This window comes from Cuculus canorus, chromosome 5 (assembly GCF_017976375.1).
Source record: "Cuculus canorus isolate bCucCan1 chromosome 5, bCucCan1.pri, whole genome shotgun sequence".
Lineage (NCBI taxonomy): Eukaryota > Metazoa > Chordata > Aves > Cuculiformes > Cuculidae > Cuculus > Cuculus canorus.
In genome coordinates, this window is record NC_071405.1 from 50337464 (window position 1) to 50361389 (window position 23926).

The 23926-nt window shown below is 45.2% G+C and overlaps 1 protein-coding gene and 1 long non-coding RNA gene across 2 annotated transcripts; one reads left to right on the forward strand and one right to left on the reverse strand.

Annotated features, from left to right (window-relative positions):
* Positions 1–377: 377 nt before the first annotated feature.
* Positions 378–3047, reverse strand: CHAC1 (ChaC glutathione specific gamma-glutamylcyclotransferase 1). Its single transcript, XM_054067643.1, has 3 exons — positions 2789–3047; positions 2404–2439; positions 378–2203 (listed from the first exon to the last, which is right to left on the reverse strand). Exons 1-3 carry the CDS (start codon positions 3032–3034, stop codon positions 1772–1774), a joined length of 714 nt encoding a protein of 237 aa, XP_053923618.1. The 5' UTR covers positions 3035–3047; the 3' UTR covers positions 378–1771.
* Positions 3048–3311: 264 nt separating this feature from the next.
* On the forward strand, positions 3312–21413 carry LOC128852258 (uncharacterized). The gene is made up of 3 exons (XR_008449988.1): positions 3312–3533; positions 19600–19768; positions 21299–21413. It is a non-coding gene; the product is annotated as an uncharacterized LOC128852258 (long non-coding RNA).
* The last annotated feature ends 2513 nt before the right edge of the window (positions 21414–23926 follow it).

Below are 23926 nucleotides of genomic sequence, written 5' to 3' on the forward strand. Positions count from 1 at the left end.
TATTACTTCTTGGAAACACCAATGCCAGGTTCTCCATTCAGCCTGCCAAGGGAGGATTACATTCCTGTGCCCGCCCAGTACAGTCAGGAGTTGTCAGCACTAGCACTCCAGAACAAACAAGCGCTGGAAACTGGCAAGAGGAAGCCCCTAAATCCCATTTTCTCAAAGGGAGTTAATGGGTGTCTTCCAGTGTATCCAGTAGAGGCAAGCTGCTCAGGAGGGAGGTGGGCTGTTGTTTGGTAAATAAAATAAACATAGGAACTACAGCAGCTTTACCAGCTAAGGTTTTGTTCTTAAACTAACAACACATTAAAAAAAAAAAAAAGCATCAGTTTGAATTTAAAGTCAGTAATAAAAACAGACCAACACCAAAGTACAGAAGACTAACTTTGTCAGTTTGTTTTATTACTGGGCACAGCACAGTACCACTCCATATATATACAAGCCAGAGTAATACAAACAGTCCCTATCTTTTTTTTTTTTTTTTAAATAAAAAAACCCACATGATATTTTGGGAGGAGTCAAATATCCCAGGGGTCAGCTCTCAAGAGCTGTTTTGTTGCAGTAGCAGCAGTTTTCTTACAAAATACTATGAGTTTTTATGCAGTTAATATATGAGGCTGAAAAGTCTAAGCCTGCAGCAGTGCCTCTGCTTAATGCAGTCAAGGCAAGGCTCAAAAGCTTGCAAATATGCTCAGTCATGGTCTTTTGCAGTCAAATAAAAGCATACCAGACAGACACACAGGTACAGAACTAGAACCCTCAAATGTTTCTACAGAAACCCACAGTATCTCGATGCACCAGAGGTTTAACCAGTACAGGTCTAGTTAAAATGCTGCTGTATCTGGACAGCTTTCTTGCAGACAGCACCAGCTTCCCATACAGGCATGACTGCTTCTTACGGAGTCAGTTATGTCTGTAGCAGCACAAGGTCATAGAAGCTTGGCAAAAAGCTTCTGTCATTAAAGCAGGCTTAGCTCTTCAGAAAACTGATTTAAAACTAGAAGGCACGAATGCAAGGCTGAACATGGGCTACGTACCACTGTCTCATGTGAGTAGTTTAGATACCCCTCTCAAGGGGAAATATAACACAGAATAAATACGATATTTTAGAAAATAAGTGCATTACTGTGATCCTTCACAAGAAAAGTAGAATCCATAAGAGCCTACAGAGGCCAGTTCTTTTAATATTGCACTGAAGTCCTGAAATTTAGCATCAGTTCATTGTACTGGAGGTGGGACAGCAGGGGAAAAAAGGCTGTCTTAATTGGCAGAACCTGCTCAAGTCTCCACCACTACACAAACAACTTTTTGCCAATCTGAGGTAGAATTTTATATATATATATATATATATATACTGCTTAAAGCCAGTCAAGTCCTGCTCAACTAGTCTTGAAAGAAAGACAAAAAAAAAAAAAAAAAGAAAAAGGGTATACACAGAATAGATGTGCCTCTTTCTTCTCTACAGAGAAAGAGTGCTTCAGGTTTGACCCCTGGAAGCAAGACTTACAGAGCAAAGTTCCAGCAAAGATCCCTGCTCCGCTCCCTGGAAAGCAGTGATGGCTATTGTGGTGCTACAGGTCAGGAGTATAACAGTTATTAATTGCAAGTTCTATAGCAAGCGTGTTGTACTCCACTTCCTCCCTCCCCTACTATTTGCTAATTCTCCCTTTATTCACTCAGTCCAGAATATTTTATCAGAGTTAAGACTGTCCCCATCGTTTTCTCCCTTACACCCCTTCTACCGGGACCCCGACAAAAATCTTCTATTTCAACCCTTAGACTTCTGAGGAACACTTGCAGTTTCTTCTAGAGAATCCTCTGTGTAGTATAGGCATGGAAGGATGGAAATAAGAGCCTCTTCAATGGAGAAGAGATGTTTGTCCTCCGCTTGAGGACAAAAGAAGCGCATAAAGTCTGCCAGTCTCAGCAAGTACTCAATGTTATGACCAGCACAACCACTCGAGACAATGATCTGAGCTGCAATGTCTTCTTCAGACGCTGGGCCGAGGTAAGACGGGTTCTGGGGTGTCGCAATGTAAACAAGCGCGAGGATGGGCTCCTCCACATCTTTCTCCTGAGGGTGGAACTTCACCAGCTTGGTATCATAGCCTCCCAAGACAGCTTCTCGCACGTTGAGGTACTGGAGTGATGCAGCAATTTGTTCCCCACGGACTTCATAGGCTACACCCCATGTGCATGCCTAGAAGAGACAGAGCAAGGCGGTTACAGCACAGTTAGGAGCCCACTGACATTTCCAGGTCAGCCCACATAACTACTGGCAGGGGCATAGGCAAGGGGCATGGATGAGGCTGGCATGGCAGGGGGCATGGCATGGCAGGGGGCCGCCTGTCAGCGGGACCCCATGGAGCAGGAAGCTTGTTCCCTGTCCCCCGTGCTTACCCCGCAGTCCTCCTGCAGCGTCACCACTCGGCCGGGCTGTGGGGAGGAGGGGCAGAGCTGTCAGTGCCGGCGTTGCACGGTCCCCACATCTCCCTCAATCGCTCCCCCCTTCTTCGTACGCCCCCTCCCCACTCCCCCCGTCACTGTCCCCCCTCCTCTCTCCCACTGCCTTCCCCCTCTCCCATCGCCCCCCTTCTCCACCCTTCTCCCCCTCTCCCATCGCCCCCCCTTCTCCACCCTTCTCCCCCTCTCCCATCGCCCCTCCTCCGTCGCCCTCCACCGCCCCCCCTCCCCATCGCTCCTCTCTCCTCGTCTCCCTCTTCCCCCTCTCTCTCTCCCATCGCCCCAAATCTCCCCTCCCTTCCCTCCCTCATCTCTCTCTTACCGCTCTCGCCGTGCCGCGGTGGAAGGAGTCTCCCTGCCAGAACCGCCGGCTGTACCCGCGGATAAACCCCACTTTGCTCGACGTGAACTCGAAGCCCGGCCTCCACACCAGCGACCCGTACCCAAAGATCCACAGGGGCGGCGGCACCTGCCCCGCTGCGCCTCCCTCCGCCTGCCCCGGCGAAGAGGCGGCGGCAGCGTCGAGGACACCGGTGAGGCGCTGCGGCTCGGGGCGGTCTCCCTTCATGCTGGCGCTTGGTGGCTCGTGGTACGGCACGCGCCGCCGCGCGCCTATTTAAAGGGGCCGCCCCGCCCCCTCCCCCCTCCCTTCCGCGGGTGATGCAAGCGCGGGGGGGGGTTTCGCGCGGGCCAGGGAGAAGCAAAGCGGGGTGAGGGTTGCGTCAGCGGGCGAGACGGCACCGAAACGGGGGGGGGGGGGGGGAAGTGGAACTCTTTGTCCTTCCGAGGTGCCTCGGTCTGGCCTGGGCAGCCATCCAGCCATCCTCTGCTGGCACCATGCATTTCCCACTCAGATGCACCTGTATGAACTTTGCCGCAAATCTTATTCGTATTCCGTTACTGTCCAAATTCTGATTTTAATGTCATTATGAACTTCACCACGCTCAAAACTCTTTCTAATTAGAGCCTGGGTCCAGCTTTGCCTGACCTTGCATTTGAGGTAGAGAAAGCCTCCAAATAGAGGGGATTCCAGAAGAAGAGACACCTTCAGTTCTGGCAGTGCTCAGGTAAACTACGTGTATCTTGTATCTATTCCTCAAATAGCGATAGGACTTGTAGCGATAGGACTGGGAGCAATGGGTATGAACTGGAGAGGTGCAGATTTAGGCTAGACGTTAGGAGGAATTTCTTCACGATGAGAGTGGTGAGACACTGGCACAGGTTGCCCAGGGAAGTTGTGGCTGCCCCATCCCTGGAGGTGTTCAAGGCCAGGTTGGATGGGGCCTTGGGCAGCCTGAGCTAGTGGGAGGTGTCCCTGCCTATTAGCAGGGGGGTTGGAACTGGATGGGCTTTAACATCCCTTCCAACCCAAACTATTCTATGATTCTATGATTCTATGATTCTATGATTCTATGATTCTATGTTCAGCACAGACCATGCTGCACACGAGATGTACTCATCTTGATGTGATTGAGAGCAACCCTGTGGAAAAGGACTTCAGGGCACTGGTGGATGGGAAGCTCGACATGAGCTGGCGATGTGTGCTCACAGCCCAGGAGGCCAACCGTATCCGGGGCTGTATCAAAAGAACCATGGCCAGCAGGTTGAGGGAGGGGATTCTGCCCCTCTCTTGTGAGACCTCATGCAGAGTATTGTGTCCAGTTCTGGAATCCTTAACGTAAGAAGGAAATGGAGCTGTTGGAATCAGTGGAGCTGGTCCAGAGGAGGGCTACAAGAATGATCAGAGGGCTGAAGCACCTCCCGTATGAGGACAGGCTGAGAGAGTTGGGGTTGTTCAGCCTGGAGAAGAGAAGGCTCCAAGGAGATCTTATAGCAACCTTCCAGTACCTGAAGGGGCTTCAGGAAAGCTGGGGGGGGACTTTTTACAAAGGCATGTAGTGATAGGATGTAGGGAAATATAGATTAGACATTAGGAAGAAATTCTTCACAATTCTTCACAGAGCAGTGAAGCACTGGAAGAGGTTGCTCAGGGAAGTTGTGGATGCCCCATCCCCAGAGGTGTTCAAGGCCAGGTGGGATGGGGCCTTGAGTAGCCTGATCTTGCAGGAGGTGTCCCTGTCCATCACAAGGGGATTGGAGCTGGTTGATCTTTAAGGTCCCTTCCTACCCAAAATATTCTATGGTTTTCAAAGACTGAACAGTGTCTGGAAAAAGACTGTCTGAAAGAAAACACACTGTCAGAGGGGCAGTAACTTTGAAAAAAAAAATGCAATTACTTAGATGAAACTTAACTCTACTTCAGCTTAAATCAAAGATATTCCACTTTTTGTAATAATAATTACTTCTTGAATCAACCCTGTCCTGTGCAAGGCGCCCATGGGGGTGGCAGATGGTGGGATTCTCGCCTGCTGATCCCGGTGGGGCACTTGCTATCTGACCCTGGGGCAGGTGGAGCAGAGTGTGCTGTGCCGAACTGTACCAGAACAAGCTGTTGAGCCCTCCTTGGAAGCCTGCCCTGCACTTGCTCCCAGGTTTGGCTTTGTCCCAGAGCCTGAGCTGCTGGCTCAGAAAACCAAGTGGTTAATGTTAAACTTGGTGAAGCGACAGCTCCAGACGTCAGCAGGGCTGAAGCATAAGTCATGTAACAGGTCAAACAGGCCAGTAAAGTCCACACAAATGCAAGAAAGTGGTGCTGAATCTGGCCACTTGGGTGCACCTTCCCTTACACTATGCCCAGGCTGGAGTGTAGGCTTGTCTAATGCTTGACAGTTACTATGAAGATGAGTCCAAGAGCTCTTTTTGTGCAAGGTGGAGAACCAGCTGTAAATCAGCTTTAGGCAGGTTCAGCTGAAGAGCCCAGCTAGAGGTGGGCTCAAATTACAAGGTTTTTCATTTGGTAGCAGGAGTGAGGGGCAGGGGGAGGAATAAAAAGCAAAACCAGTGAGAGATTTTTATGGAAATGTTTCTCATTATTGTTCTTGCCCTCTGCATCTAATCACTGCAGACAGTCTATTTACAGCCCTTTCTTTAGTTTCCTGTTGGGTCCCATCCAACCAGCACCCACCTTTCCATTCCACTTAACAAAGCATTGCAGCTACAGCACACACAGTCTGCAGTGAGTGCTCCCTGTACCTTGGCATACTCACTATGAGGGACATCAACAGCCTGCAAGGCTGTCACATCTGTCCTGTCATGCTGTGCCTTCCACAGCATGTCCTTCTCACCTACCCTGCAGGACTGACTCTGACTTGTCACCTTGGATGACCCTTCAGAAGGTCAGCCTTAGCAGAGCCCAAAGCTCTTTAATTTTCCTCTCCACTTGTGCTTTTCACAGTCGCTATCTCCATCTTACTCAGGCTCAAAAGTATGGGGTCAGTTCTGCATCCTTCTAGCCCTTCACACCACACACCTATGCTGTTACAGGCTTGCAGGCTCTTACTCCTTCCCCACCAGTCCCTTTCCTCAGACAGAATGTGAATCCATGCTATTTATACAGCTGCTGTACTTGGAGGTCTTAGTCACAGGCAAGAAAATACTCTAGGAAGTGTTCTTAGCAGCTGTCTGTATCTGCTTGGCAAAACAAGAAATCTTAACTTTTCTGTCTTATGGATCCTGGCTCCTAAGATACCAGATTCCTGCCTTATCCGTGCGGTTTGTCAGTGCTAAAGTAATGTGGCGTTTCAATCAAATTAAGCTAGTTTAATCTGGGAATTAAACCAGTCCTCTGTGTCCTATTGCAACAAGCGTTTAATATTTGTATTTAGTTGTTTAGTTTTTTTCCTGCTAAAATCGAGGAAATTTGAGCAACCCTCCAATATGTACTTAACAAAAGCATTAAAACGTTCAACTATAGCCGTATCATCCTTATCAAACAAAGACAGAAATGGTGACAGACAAATCAGTGTCTAAAAGATAAGCTGAAGAATCTTTTGCTAGGTTCTGGTCTTAGTGATACCAGTAAAAAAAAAAACCCTTGCCTCTTTCTTCAGCTTTCCCCAGGATGTGAATTTTATCCATCTGAGAAATGCACTGGATTATGTGTGTCTCACAAATGAAGCACTAAGTATCTTATCTGCTAGTACAAGCTAAGGAAAACTGGATAAAGAAATAAAGAATATGCAACTGGGAAGTGAGTGCAATATTGCTGACAGGGGAAAAAAAAATCGCTCCTTTCCGTTGCAGAGCTATCTCAGTTGTGTGTCTTACCTTGCCAAAGGACTCTGCTACATAGCTAGGCTGGGTTTGCAATGGAGCGCCAGTGCCTAAAAGAAAAGCCTTAGGGGACCAGCTTCAGATCCAGCACCAGTTAAATGCTACAAGTCGGTGGTCCCTTCAGTGCTGTTACACCCAGATTGGTTAGGTATGAGGTTAGAATCTCCTTTTGAAGTCAGGTCCTGATTTTCTCACGTAAAGACATTGGGATATTGCTCCATCATTAGGAGCATGGCCTGGGGGAAGGCTGTTATTGAAGGTGTGACGTATACAGCAAGAGGTTAAGATTATTTTATTGTTGTTTCAAGCTTTCATTAATACATTTCTTGTTACTGACTGTACCTTCATTATACTTTGGTTAAATAAACCAAAGGGCATGAGGATAACCAGGGGTGAAGGGCTGAGCAGAAGTGGTGTCTTGCAGATGGTACAGATGCAGCTATACAAGTAAAGCAGATGGATACTAAGGGTAGGATTTAGCATCTGTTAATGTTGCTGAAGCTTGTGTTCATAAGGCAAGAGTATCAGTCTGCCAAACTAAACCACAGTCTTCAAATAGGCGTGAGGCAGGATGTAGAGCTGCAGTGGAGTTAACTGTTAAGGAACAGTTGATATAGATTCAAGAACACAACAAAAGGAGATTGGGAAAAACACAGGACTTCAACAGTTTAAAGCTGGCTAAGGGGACAGGGAATGGAAGATAATGGTCATACTCTGATAATTATGATAAAAAATGCTTAATAGCAGTGAGAACTTTTATTTTGGCCTGGAATCCTTTAGGAAGGAGAAAAAGACAATTGTAGCTTTACTTGTTACAACTTGAAACTATTTTTCTGGGTTCTGGAAAAGGATGAGCTAGTTTCTCTTCAGCGGTGTATGCTCTGCTTCTCTAGAGTGAGTGCTCCCATCTTAGTGCCAGGTGACTAACTCATTGCCAGAGCTGCCTGTTTTTCAGGATAGTGGTGAATCATGCTGGAGCCAGAGGAACCAACAATAGGGCTGGCATGACACGTAGCAGTGGATTGAAACTGTCATTAGTTTCATCTTGTGTTTCAGGCTCTTATTTGCTTCAGTAGCTAAGGCTACACATTGGGTTTTACCAAAAGTTGTTCTATTCAGAAAATATTGACTGGAGGCAGAACTACTGCCAGTTCATTTCCAGGTACCACCACATCTTCCTCCACCAGCTTGACACTGCTTTTTTCTCTACATGGTGAGCAGGCAGGAGAATCTGAAAAATAAATTTGCCCCCTTTCCTTAAGGCTTCAGTAAAGATCACAGCTACTGCAATTGGAGGTGGGGTTCAAACAATGCCACAGATATTTTAAAGCAATGTAGATCAGTATTATTCCCCTGATATTCACAATGCCATATCCATTTGCATCACCAAGAGTCTTACTCACTTCTGTTTGTTGAATGCAGTTCTTATGGCGTTTATAAATCTCCTCCAGGTGTGAACACTTACCATACAAATACACGATCATCCTTATTTCAAACATGGAAATACAGAACTAGCATTGTCAAAGCTTGAGGATCAGGAATGATGGATTTTTTTGCTGCATCCAAGGGGATGCATTTTTGTTGTCAAATGTTTTAACTCATGGGGTTAGATGCGGTCCCCAGCAAACAGAAATGGCAAAGGACATTCTGGTACTTTAATGAGAACAACCCTAAACTCTAACAGATACAGTACTGTAAGGACTCAAAACCAAAAGTCTGTCTATCTAAGACAACACAAAAACTGTGCATACAAAGCACTATTCAGTCAGAAATCAAACAAGGCAGTGAAACCAGTCTCCACATTTAAGTGGCCCATGTGTCAACACTAATAACAGGATTAATAGTTTAGAGGATTCCTATGCAGGACAGAATTTTGCTGCTGTGGACCCACCCGTGTTCGGTCTGTTCACTCCTGTGGCTGCCACAGCTTTGGATGTTGTCAGTTGTGTTGATAGTTTTTGCAGTGAACCGAATTCATATCCCAAAGACTACTGAATGCCCACAGATGGGAATGACAAGCCTCGTTCAAGCCATGACAAACTTGATTTGTATTTGAACTAGTTACATGAGGTGAAAAAAAGAAGAATCATAGATCCAAAGACCATCAATTCCCAGTGACCTGGTAGCTGACTGAGAAGTTCACTGAAGAAAACTCAGCATTATCTGTTTGGCTGTCGAGTCTTGTACATCAAGGTGATCTGCTGTGCTATGCTTTTTGCCTATTTTCCCTCCTGTTCTCACTTCAGGCTGGTGGGCAGTTTCAAACCTGCTGGCAGGGGCTGGCCTTGGTTCCTCTGGTCCCCCTACCTCTTTGTCACATTCCCTATTGCTGACTGACACTGAGGTCCCCACAGCACTGGTCTATAAAAGAAGTTCTCCATAAAGTACCAGAACTCAAATTTCAGACTGGATTTCATCTTGCTTAAAGGCAGACATAGTGATCAGAGACTGAGAAGACAGTGTGCAGGGTTATAGGAAGAGCTTAGGGAATTTTGTGCTTTCTTCCTTTAGGGCAGGAAAGAAACTCAAGAACTTCCTACTAGCACAGCTTGAAGGATGATCAAGTTGGTTACTGAACACAAAAGCTGCGTATAGACTTACTGGAAGGCCCTTTTGCTTGAGCCCATAGCATCTCAAGCCTAGGAGCCCATCTGAGTGTCAGGCTGTGAGCTGTGAACTAGATTGGCTCATCCTTCGGTGCAGTTTAACTCCCTGCTTGTCATTGTCTTACTCTGCCACCCAGACACTATGCTGTCACCTAGAAGGGCATTTTGAGGAGTCATGTGAGTGTCCATGTTGGCAGCTTTAAGGTGAGACACAGATACAGGCGGCATGGCCCACATGGCTTGGGCTGTGAATCTCAGCCCTGACTGTAAATGTCAGCATATTATCTGGGCTGACTTAGTGTTGTCATTTAGCTTCATTTTAGGAAGTGATTTAGTTTCACTTCCAGTATATGGAGGAGAAAATTGAGTCTATAGCTAAAATTTTGACAAAGCAGATCCAAGAAAAACCTGAAGGAACTGACTGACACAAGGAGGTAGGCTGGAGTCCAAAGACGGTGATGTGGAAGACCCTCAGAATTTAAAGTCAAAGCTAGATAGCAATCTATGATTTGCATGCCAGGCAGGGAAGAAAAAGTGTTTAGGGAAGTAAGCAGTTGATTTTGAAATGGGTTTAAGAAGTAATAAGGAGCTTATACAGAATGGAAAAGGTATAATGCACCAGTGGAACCTTTGTTTTGGCACTTTGCTATAGAATGAAGCAAGAAATGCAAAGACCTTAAAACTCAGTGAGAAGCTTTCTAGTCAAATAAAAGATGACCAAGAAGTGAGATAACAGGCAGTGATACGACTGTCAAGGCTAAAGATAGCTTAGACACAAATCAATAAATGATAGGATGGTGATTGCTATGAGGCTTTAAAAAAAAATACCACGTCTGAAGCAAAAGCACCAAAAAAAAAAAAAAATAAGCAAAAGCTCTAAAAACTCCTGGTGCTTGTGTCGAGGGAGATGAAGGAACAGACACAAACCAAGGGTTTATTAGCAAGGAATGTAAATGTATCTAAGTGGGGCAGGTGCCATATGACTGTAAAATAGCAAGCAGTGCCTGTATTTGAGACATGAAAAGTAAAATGCAACGTAGCAAACAGAAGATGTATTAGCCTTACCTCAGTAACACACAGGTCTTTCTACTATGTGCTTTGGTAGAAAGAATAACTCTAGATGCAAAAGTATTCAAAATACATGTGAGTTTAACAAACTGCTTCACTGGAGACTGACTTGCAGCTCTCTGATAATTGACTTTTTCAGGGAAGAGAATGTGCCATAGATGTAGGGTGTCTGAGCTTCTGTAAAGTATTTGATAGAGTAATGCATGTCAAGTTGTTAGGTGAGATGCAGGCAGAAGTGTGAAGGGGAAGTGATTGCACTGGATAAGAGATGGAAAACTGGGGGGGCATTAATGGTGTATTTTGAGATATACCAGTGTGGTTCTGGGCTGTATGAGGGGGACATCTGCCAGATCAATGGGACTTAAGGCTGTTGCACAATACCCTGCTGAAGCTGCATCTGAAAGACTGTTTACAGTTCAAAAGAAAGATGAAAGCACGGACAGAACAGGGAAGAGCTATTAGGCTGATTGAGGGGATGAAGAGCCCTCCCTTCCAGAGGATGCTGGACTTGCCTACTCTGGACATACGTAAACAGCGAGATAGGACTGGTTTACATCATGAGGTTTATCCTGGTGACTGGTGGAAAGAGGAGGAGAAGGGAGCTGTTATTCAAACTGAATTGGCACAAAAGCACATGAGCATTAACTGGATATGAGTAGCCTGGAGATTGAAAAGAATATCCTAACCTGCAGAGCTGCAGGTTTTTAAAATTGCACTCTCTGCTCCTCCTGACGAAGAAACAATAACAGAAAAAGAACTCCTTTATGTAGATTTAACTGCAACAGGGTTTATGTGATGTCATCTATTAATATCTATTACTTACAGTGCCTTTTCATCCAGTACTCCTGTTTGGAGTGCAGAAAGTTTCAAATTCAATAGCATCGTAGCCAGAGTGTAGCCTCAGTCAGCTGTAGCCAAACTCCAGAATTTTCACAGATTTGTGGTGTTGGAAAGGCTTTGTCCATTTGCAATGCTAAAGTTTTGTCCTGACTTGCTTGTAGTTGTTCTTGCCCATACTGTCACGGTATCATTATAACAGGCATTGCTTCTCTGTGGCCTGGATGTTATTCATTTTCTGCTAAAACTAAGACACAGCTAGCTAGAAGATGACCACAAAGCCCTAAACAAAGCATAAGATGAGAGTCCTGAAATATCTGACTGATGTACTAATGGCAAAGCAAGAGCTGTAGAACAAATGCAAACCTTGAAGCACCGTCTCATCACCTGACTACTGAGAAATCCCAAACAAGGTGATATTATAGCATCATCTGGATTTTTGAAGGGTGGAGAAAGGCTGAAATTCATGTTCTACTTGCCAGCAGAGAAGTAAGCAACAATAAGGTCTGTCACCAAGCTTTAAGAAAGGAGCAGAACTAGCTGACGTGCTTTCTGGAGACAGGAAGTAAGTTCCCAAATAACAGAGGCTTCTCCTTGGGAATACAACCACACAGCGAAAGAGATGTAAGAAAGGCCTATAGAAAGAGAGAAAGGGTTATTGATGGAATGAGACTAAGCAACACACAAAAGAACCAAATCCTCCCTCTACCAGTCAGTGGGTAGAGCCCAGCACAAAAGGAGAGCGGACAGCTTCTCAGCAGACTTCCTTGCTGTAGGCAGAGGGAAGGATTTGGACCTGCAGTCACCAATAGTCTTTATCTAAGGAGAGAGGGAGGGAAGGCAGAGAGGGAAGGGAGGGAGGAAGGGAGGGAGGGAGGGAGGAAGGGAGGGAGGAAGGGAGGGAGGGAGGGAGGGAGGAAGGAAGGAAGGAAGGAAGGAAGGAAGGAAGGAAGGAAGGAAGGAAGGAAGGAAGGAAGGAAGGAAGGGAGGGAGGGAGGGAGGAAGGAGGAAAGGAGGAAAGGAAACTCACCTGCTACCCACTCATTCTAATCCTCATCAAGGCAAAAATGAGATGGTAGCAGAATGTTTAGAGTCTTGTTTTCTCCAGGGCATCCAATCAAAGCAATAAAAAACCCACCTACCATGGGGGACTTACGGATCAGCATGGAGAAAAAGAGATAAGTAGCTGTCTTGATAGGAAGCTATTCCTTCAGTGTGTTCTTCCTTGACATTTTTTTTGGTACCTAAGTATGCCTCACCTGTATTGCTTTTCACTTTTTTGAACATTTTAGCATTACTGCAAGCAGCTGAACTAGCTAATGTGGTGTTTAATGCAGAGGAAGGCAAAATGTTCCATGCTGTTGTGTCAGCAAATGGGATTTGCTTATTTTCTAGAATTACTAAAAGTCTGGTTGTTGTAACAAAAAATTCTAAATGATCCTGCATCTGTGGCTCATATCAAGCAAATTTTTGCTAGTGGTGAATACTGAAGGACTTTAAACGTAGCCATGCTGGGCAGAATTTTGTGTTCTGCTGTTAAGACTGTGTCTCTGTTTGAAGGAATTCCAGAATTCTACAGACTTCCTATAATACGCAGCTGAAAAATCTTTAAAATTTTAGTACCTCTGGCACCTATATACATAGAAATGTTTTGAGGCTTGAAAAATAGCTGTAGATGTGTTGCATATGAGCTAATGTGCTTGGATTTGTGGTACTAATAGGACAGATTCTGGCTCAACAGTAACTCCACTCATTTTGTGATTTCCTAAATCATGTCCACTTAGGTTTTGGGGTCCTTGATTCTCAACTGTTTCAAAATAAAACCTTGCTTTCCTCTCCCTTTACTTTGATAACCTATGTCTGCAGTTTCCATTGCTGAATCTTTTTGTGATTAGCCCAGAAGATCTGAAGATCTGTCCTTATCAATTACAGGTGCTCTTCTCAAAGACAAGGAGCAGAATGCACCAATGATCACCACCTTCCTTAAAGCACAATGCTATTTATATATATTTAGAACAAAATGTTATGGAAAAAAAAACACAGAATAAGCCAAGAAATGACTCACACACCTGCTAAGTGTTGTCTGTCTTCCTTGTGGTGCCCTGGCAAATATGATAAGTGACTTCTGCCAGCTCTTTAATTCAGAGAGAGCATGTGTGTGTCAGATCAGGCTGTCTGTCTGCCCTAGAAGATAAAGCTGAGTGCCAGGATAACAGGCACAGAGGACTTGTGTAAATTTGCACAGGTTCCTTAGAAACACTCTCACATGGTCTGGAGCACAAATATATACAAGTAACGTGTTGCCCAGCAGTCTGTCCAGCCTATCTTTTCATGCTGTGGGCCAGTGGTCAGTTCCGAAGCATTTTTCGAAATTCTCATATGCTCCTGCCTGTAACCTGGGTGTCAGTCATGCTGCTCCCTGGAATCAAGTGCCTGCCACCTTCTTGCATGTAGGGGCAGCAAGAACTTGCATGGCTCGACCACCAAGAGTACTCAAAAGTAATCAGTAACTGTTGGACTTTCTATATTGGCAGTAGTGGGCATTGTCCTCCTATGCTCACACGCCAGATCAAAACAGGAAAAGCATCTGCCTGGACGAAGTGCTTGGTTGTGTTGGCTGTGACCCATCCTGGGTGGTCCAGGTGCATTTCACACTTCATAACCTTTGTGGCAATTCACTGTAGCAGCATTTGATAGCTCAGTGATTATCAGTTCCATCAGGGGGGTATCATGACTCTCAAATACTTAAGAACTTTTAAGGATTATGAAGATAAAATTATTTCAACATTAAACATCTTTCAGTTTAGTTTAGGAGACACGATGCTTCTAAACCCTCTGGAATTAGAGGTCAGAAAGTGCAGCTGTAGCCCGCATGGGAACAGAAATTTTCTAGTGAAATAAAATGGCTTCTCTTCTTAAGAGAAGACTAATTTTTGTGGTGTGTTACCAGACTGGCAATCGCTCTGATTGCAGCCTTTTTGAAGCCTGGGTTTGGCTTTAAAAAGAAAAGCAACCGTACATGTGTCTTTCTGTATTCTTTTGGGGGAGGGAAAGTTTCCTTTCTGACCCATATGAAAAAACCGGGCCACATGGCAGAATGGTTTTGCTGTGTTGTACTAAGGTGGAAACAGAAGGCTTATGACAGCATATTGCATCAAGTCCCAGGCTGTGGTGGTAGCAAGTGGGAGGAGCGCCAGTGGCCAGGCTTCAGGCACTTGACTGCCTGGCCAAGACTGCTGTTGTAGTGGCTGCAAGGGGAGAGGCTGATCAACAGAGTGAGTCAGAGCATTAGCATAAATTGGTGTGAATTCTCTATGGTGGCACCGAGCAAGGGGGTGTGTTTCAGGGAAGCTGACTTCAGGCACGTACAAAGACTGGGAGCCGATGGGCTGCTCCATCTCCAGTCATGCTCATGACTCATGACACTGTCAGGGCGAAGAGCCTTGGGACCGTGGTGCTGTACCAGCTGAGCTTACTGTGATTGCTGGCCTTTCTGCCTTAATTTTGTGTCATCTAGACATGCCTGTACCTGGAGGCACCAGCTTCTTCTTTCTCCAGGCAGACACAAGGATTTGCTGCCCAGCCAGCGGTGGTGTCCTTTGCTTTTGTTCTCTGGGCATGAAAAAGGTATGGATGCATTTTGCATGTAATGGTAGCCATGTTGCCATGCTGTGACTGGATGCCTAAGCAAGCAGGGATCCTGCAGCCCTGAGCAGCCAGTTTATTAACCAGTTATAGATTCCCTGCTGCAAATGCAAATGTGAGGATGCTACTGCTAGCCTTTTAGTCAAATCCTCAGTAAGGAAAAGTAGCTCAACAGCTTTTCTAGATGCAGGGAAGATGTTCCCACTGAACTTCCTCACCATGTAAGCCGTGTGTGGGAAGTGTTGACAGTGCAGTTCTGTGGTCGATCCCACTAATTGGGAGGCAACAGGAAAGTGACTCATGTGAGATTGCATCCCCTTCTGCGCAGGGAGCTTGGTGACTCGAGGGACAGGTGCTGGGCCACACAGTAGCTGTCAGATTGACAGCAAAATGGTATAAACTGGCAGTGACTGAGCTCTTGGCTAGTTAAGATCCCTAAGGAAGGCATTTGAGCTCCATTTAGGAGTTTCTCTGCTATCACTGAGAAATATCAATGTTCTGCTCCATCAAGACCTGTCATATTTTGCCAGTGTTTTAATTTCTATGGCCGAAACAACCACACAGTTTGACAGAACAAGGTATTTACTCTTAGCCTGTTCACGTCTGTTTGGATAACTCCTCTGTGTGTGTAGCTGCACCGACATAGTCTGAACCTTTTCCTGCACTCACTGACCATGTTCTGATCTTGCTACTCTTTTAGCTGACACTGACTTATCAATAATTCCCTATGAGATTGTTTTTCCTCCATCTGCCCTGGTGCTGCTATTGATCCTGACCTGGCACTAGCCTTTTTTCTGCTCTGCCATGACACCTCTCCATTGCAGATTTTAATTCTTCTCATGTTCCTAACCTTGTCTCGTTTCAAACCCTGCTACATGCTGAGATTTTCAGAACTGACTAAGAGCAAGAGCTGAACTTAGCCATGCTGAATTCATTAGCTTCATCTGTGGCCAGAGTTTATACCATGGTCAGAGTTTTCCTCCTCACTCTTTCTCCTCTAATGTCAGCTCTCAGGAGCACTTTGGTATTTTGAGGTGCTGTGGTATCTTCCCAGTGCCAAGTACTCTGCCTAGTTACGTATATGTGTGCATGGTGGCAGTGACAATGTCACCAGATCAGAATGTAAGTGCTGCTTATCTGCCTTGGCTGCAGTAGAGGGTAATGTGGGTGCAGGGACAGAGATATCTGGGCCTATTGGGCTTTTGAAAAAACATGGGACTTTTTTGAGGGAAGGTGGACCAGAGGGAGAAGTGAGGTTGATATGGCTTATGTGCTTTTTACAAGTAATCTACTTAAATTAATCCAATTTGAATTCCACCTGCATCCCTGTACCTCATCTGTAGCACTCATGCCCCAGAGCCATCCAGCCAGTTGTAACAACACAGGGTGAAGTGCTATGTAATTTGGATGAATCTGGATCCAGATTTTACTGGGGCTCCCTCTCTGTTTAATGGCAAGTGTGAGATCTGGCAGTGAGCTGTACAGTACCGACTATGGGGATTCTTCTCCTGAGGCATATTAAAGCTGTGGGCACTCTGGTCGCATGGACGCTGGTGATTGGCGTGCCAGTGGAATATCAAAGTCATAGCATAAGTGATTGGTACCTGATGTAACGATTGGACTGGAATGCTGTACACAAGCAGAGGCTTCGTCACCGCCTGTTTGCTCACTCTGCTGTTCCACATAGCCTGAGGTTACATCAGGATAAGGGAGAACACAGCCAAATTTTTGTGCAGTGGTAACACTAGACTGGTGAGAGGACAGCAGGTTTGCCAACGTCAGCTTTTTTTGATAGGTATTTTCTTCCTCTCATTTCGAAGAAAAGATTTAAAATGTTCCCTTGATGGTATCCTTGTTATGAAATTTCATAGCTCTCAGCTAACACATGTATCACCTCAGTACAGATTACACTGTTAAGGAAAAACTCCCTGTCCTCTTACCTGTGTATATTGGATAGAAACCAGTTCCTTGGGTCCATTTTTCCTGTAAGAAAATAAATAAACTTTTACCTCAGAGCCCCCGGACAGTTCTAACAATGTGGTTGTATAGCTGCTTGTATTTCATTTTCTGATGAATGTGAAATTGCTCTCAGGGGTGCCGGCACTTACACTGTCCATTGTTAATTTTGTGGTGTCACACGGGGGTCTTTTCCAGTATGGTTTATTTTTCTCTAGTAGAAGATCCATTTTAGGAAATACATGCCTGCTAAGATAGGAAGGCTGTTGCCTTATAGCCCTTTAAGAGGCTAATGGTTCTTTAGGATAATCATTTTCTCTTTTCTAAATCACCTTCTAATCTCACAGCCTCGAATCCTGTAGTGTTTGGCTACAACCTGCCAAGACCCTAGCTTCTAGCAGCAAGAATCTTGCAACGTCAGCTGGAGCGCCTGGTCGCTGTCTGGGAGGGAGAGGCTTAATGTGGCGGTGGATGCAGGGTGAGAAGAAAGTAGCATTCTACTCTCTAAGGTCATGGTTGGTGGAGGTTAATTCCGAAGGTCTGTCGCTGCAAGCTAATGCCAAAATCTTTAGCTTTATTCCACATTCCACTGCTTCAAACAGGAATGGGCAGTCACAGTGCTGCCCACTCATGTAATGTCTGTATGTATAATATTGTGATCAAACCGTTATGTTTTAAAGCTTACACAAGAATATAAAGGTCTTACCAAAGCAAGACTTGGTCAAAGTTGTCAGAGGTTACTGGCTGAAGACTATTAAGAATGTGTTTAAATCACTTGGTGCTGAACTTAATCACATGCTTAAGATTAAGCAGTCAGTGATTCCTTTAATTTGAGTCTGAGTCTATGCCTTCAGAGTCGGAGGTATGAGAATCCCTCTGAATCTGCCTTTTCTCTCTAATCCTGGAGATGGCTGAGGTGATCAAACTGTTGTCCAGGGACCATTTAGTGCTGCATCTCTGGTTGAATCATTGGCCACCTATTCCTCTTCTATCCTCTGCTTTGTTACCTCCTGTCATGAAATGGGAGCCTATAACATGAAAATGCCTTAAACAAAAGCTGTGGATCACTGTTCTCTTCTGGATGGGAAGAGGCACTTAGTCTATCCTAGCTTTTTCTCACTGTCCCTCCAGACCTGCCAGCAGGGTTGTGTATATACGTTTAGCCTAAATAAGCAGGGCAAGAAAACTGCTATTTAACACGTTAAGTTAACATCTGATGGCAAAGCTGTTTAGAGTGCACATCTACCTCCAAGCATTCCTCTCCCTTTAGCTGCCTCATTAAACTGGCTTTCCAAGTTTGCTCTGCCATGTAGTGCAAAGTAGCACAGCAGAGTCCCGGGATTTCTCAGTCCTTGGATTTCTCAGCCCTTGGATTTCCATGAGTGAGTGGCAGGGAAGGAAGCAGAGAGCTGCTGCATGTCAAGGACATCCCTATGGATGAGTAATTGTGGATGGGTAGTCAGGTTAAGTGCAAAAGCAGCAAGGACGTAGATTTTGCTGCAAGGTGGTGGAGCGGCCCAAAGCAGTGATGGATGTAGCTGAAGAGGGCTCTGTCCATCTGATGCAGAGCCTATGTACTCCACTTCTTGCAGTCAAGCAGCACAAATAGAAGACAGCAATTCTAAGCCAAGAACTGAGTCTCTTCTCTTCCTCCCTTGGAAGAGGGAGGTGAAGTCAGGGTGATTTGGTGTATGTTGGACATACAATATAGTTGTTCTTTCATGTGTCTTCTCTCAAGCATCTAGGCAGGTGTGAGGTCTTCTAATTCTGTTGCAATAATGAGTTCTGCACTGAAGAGTCAAACCTAGACTCCATAGCATCCTTTGTGACATGTTCAGCCTGAGAAGTAGTTCTTCTGTCAAATTTCAAGCCACTTCCCTGTAACAGAATTTGCCTATTTTCCTTGAGCTATTTTTGGCTGTTCTTTAGATATATATGTGGTAGAGGAAGATTATGAGAGCAATTAAAGAGGAATTGCAAGATGCTGTGCTGGAGACAATGGTAGAGAGGTGTCATAGTATGATTGTGCAATAGCTTCATGTTTTCCATATTGCTCATTATGGAATGCACTGTGAGGCGAGAGGACTCTACCTGTGTGGAAGGGTTATTGCAGCATGTTACATTACTGGTGATATATGTAGCAAAGGTTGCATCAGATGGCTGAGGATTAGTAGTAAAGAACATCTGAAGAGTCCTAAAGTGGAAGAAATCCATGTGGTAAGGCCAGATGGTGGATATGTGTGCCTTTTCCCAGAAGACATCAGATCAAAATAGTTACAAGTTGAATCTCACAGTTTTTCTGTGCTGTTAGCTGAGAACCTAGTGCACTGGATTTGAAAACAAATAATTTCACACTCAGTTACCAGGCTAGTCAAAAAGCACTATAAATGGGAAATCGAGAAACAATGGCAGGGCAACAAACAAAGTTGAGGTCTCAATATGACCCTTTAAAATAGAAGAGCTAAAAAAGGCTGGCATAGATTTCATAAACAAGGAAGCTGGAGAAGAGCACAGTTTGAAAGCATCATTTTTATTTACAAATCTTTTCCCTGGAATGTTGCCTCTGTATGAGAAAAATTGAAGCAACTGCTTGGATCTGTGTTTTGTCAAATGTTGTACATATGGGTGCTCCAAAACCACTGAGCAAGCAAATTGCTCCTCTTCCCATACAGGGTTCTCACTTATCAGTTTTTTTCATCTGCTGATCTCTTATTCTCCTCCTTAATTTCCAAAGGTCCTGATCAGAATAATTTACCTCTCAGCAAGCTCTAATCTGCATGCAGAGAGATGATGTGAGAGAAAGATGATGATAACCATGACACCTGAAATTATTTTATGCCTTCAACAGACATGTACCATGGAACCATAGCACTGGCCTTGCTGTCTTAATTGCATCCATCCTGAGCATACTTCTTGCCTGAGTGGGCTCAGACATTGCATCAGTGTCCTCCAGTAATGCGACAAACTCTTCTTACACTGGCTAATTCAATCTAACTATCCCTCTCAGAGGCTTATGAGTAAGTATTAGTCCCACTTTACACCTAGGAAGAGTGGGAGGGGAAAGTGGCTTTCCCAGGGTTAGGTGGCAACTGTGTTGTTGTTGTGTTGTGACTGTTTGCTTGTGCCTGAGCCCTATACATACAGCAACTGTAAAGTTCCTTGTGGAACACAGGAAATAAGTTAAGCATTGGGCTATCCATTCTGTCTTAGATATTGTGTTTGCTGGGTGCTAGATAATGTATTGAGAAAGACATGAAGGGAGCAGGCTTGGAGGCACAAGGTTGCACTGCCAAGCAGAATAACAGCACTGGTTACATAGTGGCAACAGCCTTGCACTGGCCTGCTGAGCACTGGCAGGAGGACAGCCTGGGTAGACTGATGGCAAAAGGGATGCTGGCCACATTTCAACTGCAAAGTCTGGCTTCATCAGTGCCCTGGTTGGTATTTCCTTCTTTCTTCTCTAGAGAAAAGACAAGATAATTAGAAGCACATAGCCAAGACTTTGCCCTCTGGAGGGATTCCAGGGTTGCAGATGGACTGGGCTTTTAGCAGTGCTGCTGGAAAGCAATTACATTTGCAGTTCAGGGGAAGGGAAGAGGAGGGAAAGTCACTGAACTGACAGCAGGGATAAGAAGGTAGCTCATTAGCACATAATCTTTTCTACACCCTTCTGTGTGGGAGCAGATCTCCATATGATGACATTCAAAGTCTGGCAGGAATGTCATCCTGAGCTAGTAGGAATTTCTCTGCAAGAAAGTGTGACTGAGTAGGTTTAAAGAGATCAAAAGTGAGCTCCTCTGTGGTCCAAGGGGCATAAAGGTGCACTCTTCGTGGTTGTTCTCAAACTTCACCATCAGCTGCTGACATGGAATATGAATAGGAAACATTTAATTAACGAGGTATTCATTCAAAAGAAAACAAAAACACCACCTCTGCTGCACATCTCATCCACTTGTCTTGCTGCAGCCTTGGAGTGCACACCAAGTACCTATTTATTGCACTGTGTCTATGGTAAATCAGAGCTGAGAAAGATGGTATCTCCCTTTACTCTGTAAATGTCCTCTACAACAGATGAATTTTTAAATGAACATTAGGAGAAGGGAGCTGATTATGAACTGAGCAGTGACTTGTGCTTGGAATATTCCACTAGGAGTTGTGCAGAAGACCTTGCTGTCCCTCGCTGGCACTTGACTTGTAATGATTTGGAGAGCATGAGTGCTGTAGCAGTGGCAATGGTCTATTGGAAACCCCATGGTACACCAGTAATAAAGATATAATACACTTAATTATTAGCTGAAGGGTGAATTCCTTGTAGGCTTGTTCAAAAGACTCGTGATTGTTTAACAGCACTAAGGTGTATGTCTCAGGTGTACCCTGAGCAGTCCCCATGTTCCCAGAGGAAAATGTCAGTGAAAGCATAGCTTAACCGTTCCCTGAAGGAGATAGTTGTAAATGGGAAATGTGCATGACTCTCACCTGCCAGGCATGCATAAATGGCTATGCACTGAAACATGTCCTCCATGGCACAGCTCCTGTCTCTCTTTTAGTGAAGGTGGCTGCATTACATGTGAAGATATCTGTGTGAGGATCTCAAGTCCTTTTGTCGTGATGGGGAGAGGAAGGGAAAAAAAACGAAGCCATGATGAAAACTTTTGAATCCAGTGGAGCACCAGGTAAAGAGCAGCCCTTCTTATTTTATCTTAATTCTTCTACCTTCTCAGTATAAATATTTTTGAGCTCAGAGTGGAGGAACTGGTGTGCCCACAGGACCTGCCCGTAGGACCTACAGCGCCATGGTGTGGTAACACCTTTATATGGACAAGCAATTGGCTCCGGCAATGTGGTTTTGCAGTGAAAAGGAGGCTCTTCATTATTGTTTTCAGCTTGTGTTGGTATAGGAATTGTGCCATTCACTCGGACACATCCTGCAAGGTGATAGTGACAGCCGAGTGAAGGACAAGGCTGAAGAGATGTATTTTGTCTTTAATGGTAACACAGCCTCCACTGACAGAGGGTCTCAAAACACTATACAAACACCTGCCGTAACCTACAGTGGATAACGTACCTGATGGAGAACAAGAGAAACAGAGACTGAGGGTGCATTCTGCAGAGCCTGAACAGTAGGAGCTGGGAGAGGAGAGAGAAAAAATGCCTCACCCAGAATTCCTGTGATCCTAATTTACACCATTGTAACTCTGTTGGATTCAGTGCAATTACACCAGTAGGAAAGCTGGCTGAAAAATCAAAAATTAGCTCCACGTCTCTTCACTTCTGTACTATTAGTACAAGCTTTCTTCACACTCCAGAATGCGCCCCATCCGGGTTATAGGAAAGTGCATGCCACAACTGTTCAGCAAGGCTTTTTATAGGTATGAAAAATGAAAGAACAAGAGGAGAACATAAGATGTGTGCATCCAATTTTGCAGAGGTTAATGCAAAGGCATTTTGGACCTAATCATCCAGCCTTAGAAAATTACAGCTGGGACTATTCACCCCCCTCAAAGCAGCCACATACCTGCATTAAGAGGCATCCCCTTTCATTTGGTAACTGCAACCCTACGGCATTGACTGCCACAGGACACCATGGGATGACTGGACTAACAGCATTAAAATGAAGGCAGTGTTTATGAAAGTGAACAGTTAGGTAAGAAAGATATAAAGGAGGGCATACACCCTTCTTCTGGGAAATGGCTGATCTCTGGAGGTCTGGGATGGGGATCTTCTCCTGTGGTATCCTGCGTGGTTGTGTAGCGGTGGCTTGAAAGCCTTTTCCTCTCTGGAAAATGACTTGAAAGGTTGGAGAGCTGCAGTTAGGTTATTTTCAGGAAGGGGATGACAGGCCTGGAGAAATGAAACAGAAGCTGGAGTGAAAGAAAAGGCGAGGTGAACAGTGAGCAAGCCTTTTCAAAGACATGCTGATGCCATTTGCTGTAGGCTTACAGACACCCCTTAAACTACTCTGCTCCTTTGCTAGAATAATTTTCAGCATGTTTGTGAGCCTGAGAAAAAGAAATCAGAAGTCAACAAGCCATTCCCCAAAGCATCAATGTTACAGAACTGACTAACTAACTGTGCTGGTTCCTGAGGGGGCATGCTGACGTCTTTAACCAAACCTAGAGAAGCACATAGAATGCTCTCCCCCCCCACCTCTGATCTGCCTTGGGAGTTAGGCTTCTGAGCCTGCAGTCCAGGAATCCTGCTTGTGGCCTGGGAGGCACGCTGGAAGAAGGTCCTGGAGAGAGAATCTGATACTGAAGGGAAATTATGCTGTTTGCTTTCTCCCTACACCTGCTGCTCTGTGGTAATGTTCCTTGTGTGGAGCTGCAGTCTGAAGCTGAAACATAAGCAGTGACTCTCAGAGAGATGCCCTTCCTGGCCCTGGACCCTGGAACTGAATTAATGTGCACTACCTGATGTGCTGCATCCTGTGCCACATGGCAATAAGTTACCGAAGACCAGGGTATGAATTCCCCAGTCCCTATGTGTTACTCAAAGGGTAGAGTTTGTTTCATCTCTTGCGTATTTGGGAGAGGGCATTAGTTTTCAATCTCACTGAATATGCCTAAATTGCCTCCCTTGGTCTGTTCTTGTACCTAGCCTGCACTGTGGCTTGGGTTTTAGTGCCATGCACCCTCTTCCCATAACTCCAGCCTGGAAACAGTCCTTGCAGACAGCATTTTTCAATGCCTCAGTGCACTTCCCATGGTGATGGAGACTTCTTATTTACATGGTCTCTTGTGACCTTGCTGCTGCAGGCCCACAGTGGTGTAAAACCTTCTAACTCTGTTAAAGCAACACTTTGGTCATACACCTTCAATCTGTGACTGTGCAATGATGTACCTGTAGTCCTAACATTAATAAGCTGTCCCTGTGGCCGCAAAACTTGCTCACAGTAACAGTACAGGCCTGTGGCCATAGAGTACGGAGCATTTTACTCTCTAATAGCTCCACTACTCTATGCCCCATCAACCAGAGTGTGCAGGGACAGAGCGCTGCTGTGTCTTCAGTTACAAGAGACCCTACAGCTCTACTCAGTTAAGGTGCCTCTTATGACAGACATAGTCTGACAACTACCCTGAGCCTTCAAAACCTCAGAGCTGCCATCTCAGGCTGTGGCTGCTCCACGGACCTCTACTGGCTGAACGCTGCTCGTCAGGGATGCTGTTTTCTGTCTC

Coding starts and splice junctions, on each gene's coding strand:
- CHAC1 (XM_054067643.1), bottom strand. CDS start 3,034: ATGAAGGGAGACCGCCCCGAGCCGCAGCGCCTCACCGGTGTCCTCGAC. Junction 2,440..2,788: donor ACCGCGGCACGGCGAGAGCG/GTAAGAGAGAGA, acceptor TCCTCCCCACAG/CCCGGCCGAGTGGTGACGCT. Junction 2,204..2,403: donor CGCTGCAGGAGGACTGCGGG/GTAAGCACGGGG, acceptor TGTCTCTTCTAG/GCATGCACATGGGGTGTAGC.